This window comes from Babylonia areolata, chromosome 4 (genome assembly GCF_041734735.1).
Source record: "Babylonia areolata isolate BAREFJ2019XMU chromosome 4, ASM4173473v1, whole genome shotgun sequence".
In the NCBI taxonomy this organism is placed as follows: Eukaryota; Metazoa; Mollusca; class Gastropoda; order Neogastropoda; family Buccinidae; genus Babylonia; species Babylonia areolata.
In genome coordinates, this window is record NC_134879.1 from 23,909,702 (window position 1) to 23,915,701 (window position 6,000).

A 6,000-nucleotide genomic window follows, 5' to 3' on the forward strand; every position below is an offset into this window, starting at 1 on the left:
AAGATAATTAATAGTGACCAAAATATCAGAAAGACTCACTTCACTTTAGCTGCTTCTCGAACATGAGGTAGATCATCTTCTAGCTTCATGACATCTGTAAACTGTAACAAGCACAAAAACACAGTAAGATATGTATACATCACTTTGTTTTATATTTGGTGTTGGTCATATGGTTTAAAAACATCCCTATAATGACTGTTATATTAGCTAAAGCCCACCATGCCTTCTCCCCTAATAAAAAGAAGTACATGCGCATATACCTATGAGTGTGTAAACATGCACAGTCCAGTGCATGAATATATACGCGCAACAGACATACATATGAACACACACATTTTATCAACTAAATTATACACACATACAAACACACATACACATGTTCAGTAAGACACAGCACACACACACACACACACACACACACTCACAAACACATGCAGCATAACACACGCAAATAGGGTCTTAATAATATTTATGTACACATACAGTATTTTGCAATACCACACGTTCCATGTCACAACTTGAAAAAATTGGGCTAAGCTCCCACCATGGAGGAAATGCTCTGCAGCAACATGTCACACCACTTACATTGTTTTGCCTGTCAACAAGAATTCTTTCTTCACACTAACACACACACATGCATGCACACACACACACACACGTCTAATATCACTTAACAGTGAAAAAACATTAAACTAAAGAAAGCACATACGCACACACACATATATTCTTTCTTCACATGTGACACATAAGAATACACACTACCCCCCTGCCCTCCCCCACCCCCATCCCCACCCCCTTTTTTTTATTTTTATTATACCTTTTTCTCTAAGGTCTCCACGACATAGTGCAGTAGAGTGACCTGCTTGCTGACACTGGAGCGTGTGTCCAGCATCTTGTTGAGGGAGGCGGGTTTGAACCCCAGTGCGTTGCCCCGCTGGCCCCGGTTCATGTAGTTGCCACACGCCAGAACAAGCTCCAGCAGTCGCTTCAGCTTGCGACTGCGAAACACCTCTTTGCAGGCTTCATGCACGGCTGTAGGGATAAAGCGTCTAGGCTTAGCTATATGGAGATGGAAAGCCAAGACTTTTGTCACTAAATTCTGATACACATCCTTAGTGTTAAAATGTTCTTAGCTGACTGGAGATGGAAAACCAAGACTTTAGTCATTAAATTCTGATACACATCCTTAGTGTTAAAATGTTTTTAGCTGACTAGAGATGGAAAGCCAAGACTTGTTACTTAATTCTGATACACATACTCAGTGTTAAAACGTTCTTAGTGGACTGGAGATGGAAAGCCGAAACTTTTGTCACTAAATTCTGATGTGCATCCTAAGTGTTAAAATGTTCTTAGCTGACTGGAGATGGAAAGCCGAAAGTTTTGTTACTAAATTTTGATGTGCATCCTAAGTGTTAAAAATTGTTCTTAGCTGACTGGAGATGGAAAGCTGAAAGTTTTGTCACTAAATTCTGATACATATCCTTAGTGTTAAAATGTTCTTAGCTGACTGAAGATGGAAAGCCAAGACTTGTTACTAAATTCTGATACACATACTTAGTGATAAAATGTTCTTAGCACACTGGAAATGGAAAGACAAGACTTTTATTACTAAATTCTGATGTGCATCCTAAGTGTTAAAAATTGTTCTTAGCTGACTGGAGATGGAAAGCCGAAACATTTGTTACTGAATACTGATACACATCCTTAGTGTTAAAAAATGTTCATTGTGATTAAAATGCTTACTGAACACCTCACTGCATGGCTGCACTGATAAAGAGTTGATTCATGACTGACTCGAGAAAGAGATGCCAACTTTTGTCACTAATTCTGGTAAACAACTTTAAAGTAAAAATGTTCCCTTGAATTCAAAATGGCTACAGAATACCTCCTCTCATACTTCATGTACCTCTGCAGTGATAAAGCATTTAGGCTTAGCTGACATGAGAAAGGGTGCCAAAACTTTCGTCACTAACACTGGCACACAGTCTTCATATAAAAATATTCATTGTGATTAGAAAAAAAAAATCAACATTTTTTTGCAAGCAAGACTAAAGGTTTCCTAAAATCAGAAAAGTAAGAAAGAGTGTGCTGATTTCACAAATTTAGAAATGATGACATTAAGCATGTTCCAAAAATATTACTGTAATAATAATCTTAACAAGACAAAAGCCTTTCTTGATTCAGAAAAGTAGCAAAAGAGTGGAAATATCACAAGTTCTGAATTGAAAAAATTAAAACACATGTTCCAAAATCATATTTTAAAAATGTTTACAAAAATACAGAGCTTTTCTCAAACCAGACAAACAAATAAAAAGCATGTCTTCAATAACAATAATGAAGTTAATGATAGGTGATAAAAAAGTTTGCCACAATATCTCTTTCAAAGGATCCAATATTCTCAACTATTACAAGTTTATCAAATTTCAGTCTTATCATTGCTTTCAAAACAAGTATCATTGTAAGTCTGTGTGTAAAAAAAAAAAGAAAAGAAAAAAAGAAGAAGATTTTGATGGAGATATGGTTTTTCTGCTATTGTCATGTATAATGTACTTCAGAAACTCACCTTCAATTTTCTGTTTACAGTCTTGCCGCCTTTCTTGGAACTTTTTCTTAAAATAAAGTGCTTTCAGCCTTTCTTCGTAGTGTGTAATTCTGTAACAACCAACCAAACAGGTGAACATAATATGCAAAAGTATATGGGACTCTTTACAAACATTATCTAACATAATTATTAAGAGTCGTACAGATTCAGAAGAAAAGAAAAAAAGACAAGCATAACACTGGTCAGTGACATTAATTATTGTATTGTTACTTGAATGTTAAGATTAAATCATGCTGGAAGCTAGATCAATGTCTTGACGAAGATGACGAACCGAAGGTTGTTGACCCGTTGGTAGGAAGTCTCTTATTTCAGTCCCCACATGCATGTCCGGACAATCACAGTTAAGTCCCTTTTGGTTAATCATCGACTGCTGTCACATACACTAAGGTGGTATCGTCACAATTATCACTGAAAACACAGAAAGGGATGGGAAGAAAGGGGGAACTGGTAAGTGCATGCATGATCCTACGCTAGGAGTACGTAAACTCATATAACTGTTAATTCTAAATCCCCGCCAAAAAACCAAACTGACACTTCATGATGCAATATGTCAACTAGATGAGAAAAATCAGAAGATCACTCACTTGCTCATTTCAAAGAGAAACCTGTCTGCCCTGGCCATGTTCTCGATCTCAGCAGCATATTCAGACAGCATGGAGGACTCTTCTGGAGTGGGAACAAACTTGAGGAGCTGGAAAACAAGCAAGGGAATACATTGAGTGCATCACCTTGCATCGCCTCATCATACCTGTCATATAAATGTCCTCTTTTAATCTCAAAGTGGTATGAGTGAAGAATCAGTGATTATTCAGAAAATTTCAAAGTGATGAAACCAGTAGTGGCAGAGGCAGCAGTAGTACAGTGAGTAAAGCTCTGTGTGTGTGTGTGTGTGTGTGTGTGTGTGCACGTGTGTGTGCACGGGTAGAAAGGGGTGAGGTTGTACACATGCCTATGTTTACTTGCTTCAATGTGTAAATGTATACTTGATTTTTTTTGCATTTGCATTTGCTTGTGAAAATGAGAGTATATGTACATGTGTGACTGAATAAAAGACGAAGGTGATTTTCTGATTAAACTATAAATCACTTTTCAAAAAGATAATTACAAAATGTATAACAATAAATTTCCTAACCAGTGACTACTCATACAAAAGACACTATTTTCTAACACTTGCACTGGCATTCAGACATCTGTTATCACACAACTCGTCACCACGACAGTCAACCCCATGGGTACCTAACCTGTTCCACCATGTCCTTGGGCAAGTCCTCCCCTTCGTCCACATTCATGATGGCCTGGGCCAGCTCAGCGTTGGTCAGTTTGAGCTTGGACAGCAGGATGGTGCAGTTCTGTGCCCGCCGGCCATCGATCACAGTCAGCACTGTCGTCTTGGCCTTGGTGGTGAAGCTGTTGATGTTTTTCTGATCCTCCTCCCCATCCTCTGCTGGCCGCTGGTAGGCTGAGAAGGTCTGTTCAAACTCCTGCAGGTCCAGATTGGCAAATATCTGTTGGAGAGAGAGAGAGAGAGAGAGAGAGAGAGAGAGAGAGAGAGATAAGAGGGTGTACAGTGTGGTGAGGTGTTTTCTGAATTTTGTTGTTATTGTTTTGTGTGTGTATGTGTGTGTGTGTGTGTGTGTGTGTGTGTGTGTGTGATACCTGAGGTCTAGACTGGCAATCATCTGGGATTTGAGAATGTATGAAGCACCGTTTAGTGAAATCCTGTGTGTGTTTGGATATGCATGTGTGTGTGTGTGTGTGTGTGTGTGTGTGTGTGTGTGTGTGTGTGTGTGTGTGTGTGCATGTGTGTTTATCTGCATCTGAGTGCATAAATGAACAGTTGAGGAGTGAAATAGACGTGGATGCATTCCAGTGTTTAAATATGTGCTTGCACACCATCTTTATAAACAAGAAATGTCAGAATTTAGGTCATTTCATGTTTTATAAGACTGAGCTAAGAACTGGTGAGTATGAAAAACAAAAAGTTCAACAAACATTCGAAACTGAATTACCTTTGTGTCTTTTTTCCTGTGTACTGCACTATGCTATACTTACCAGGTTTACTGTCCAACACTACACATCAGACCCTGAGAACATTTGTTGCATTGTTTGTCAATGAAAAATATAAACACATTCAGCACGAGCAGTTAAGACTGACAACAAAAGAACACATATGATGAAGAAAGAAACGTCCTTTTTACTTCTTCATAAAAGTAGTTTATTAATGTCACAGCATCACCGTGACACTGAGACATTTTGTAACTTTATAAGACCAATGAGATGATTGCAGTGGTTCTGGTATTTTTTTTTTGTTGTATATTCATAACCATGATGCATGATCATATTAACAGGCCTCCCCCACTCCCCTCCCCCACCCCCAAATAAAAGGTTTCAAAACACACACACACACACACACACACACACAGAGAATTACCTTTGTGTGACTAAGATCTTGCCATATTGATCCAGCAATTTTGTTCTGAAAAATACAGACAGGCAAATTATATCCAGTGCATGTGATTATTGCACAAAATCTTACCATTACTGTCATGCACATTGTACATGATCACGATACTTTTAATCACAATGATGCACACACACACACACACACACACACGCGTGCGCGCATGCATGCACGCACACACACACGCACACGCACGCACACATGCTCCTCATTGCTACAGTTACAAAGAGTTCAATGTTAACAACAGCTACCTCTGGTACTTTGGTCCAGTTGAATGACTTGAGTGCATGAGTTGGTTTGGGAATGTTCTTTAACTTGCTGGCCAGGGCAGGACTCAGTGAGGATCCCCCTGAAACAGATTTTGATATGACAGTGTCAGTCAAGTCACAGACAGGTCAACACAGTGATGAGATGAATTACAAAAAACAACAAAAAAACAAAAACACACGTAGAAATGAGAAGAATTTCTCACACACAAACACTCACACACACGCACGCACACACACACATACAGACACATTCACATACATACATGCATACACACACACATATGCACAGACACTCTCTCTCTCTCTCACTCTCCCTCTCACACACAATCACATGCACACATACATGCACACATACACACACAAACATACACATAAGAAAAAAAGCTCACACACATACAACAGCACACACACACACACACACACACACACACAGACTACACAGAACATACTCATACACATAAATGCATGCATACACCCTCCACTGCGTTCGAACAAATCCATATACGCAACACCGCATCATTTAATGATGTATCCACCACAGAATAAACCTAGGTCTTTACTGTAAAAATATTTTTAAAATGAAATATTCATCATTCATGATTGTCAGTATTTACATACATGATATAGATCAGTAACAATAGACTAAAACTCTGAAAAAAAAGAAAGAA

At 38.6% G+C, this 6,000-nt stretch overlaps 1 protein-coding gene across 4 annotated transcripts in view; it reads right to left on the minus strand.

Moving 5' to 3' along the window:
* Positions 1 to 6,000, minus strand: part of LOC143280970 (disheveled-associated activator of morphogenesis 1-like) — a 65,835-nt gene that overhangs the window by 5,246 nt on the left and 54,589 nt on the right. For all 4 annotated transcript variants that reach the window (XM_076585815.1, XM_076585812.1, XM_076585813.1 and 1 more), the window contains 7 exons: positions 5,315 to 5,412; positions 5,034 to 5,078; positions 3,844 to 4,107; positions 3,187 to 3,293; positions 2,564 to 2,652; positions 818 to 1,032; positions 40 to 101 (listed from right to left, as the gene is read on the minus strand). In XM_076585815.1, the coding sequence (XP_076441930.1) occupies positions 40 to 101; positions 818 to 1,032; positions 2,564 to 2,652; positions 3,187 to 3,293; positions 3,844 to 4,107; positions 5,034 to 5,078; positions 5,315 to 5,412 (880 nt within the window). The remainder of the gene's footprint in view (positions 1 to 39; positions 102 to 817; positions 1,033 to 2,563; positions 2,653 to 3,186; positions 3,294 to 3,843; positions 4,108 to 5,033; positions 5,079 to 5,314; positions 5,413 to 6,000) is intronic.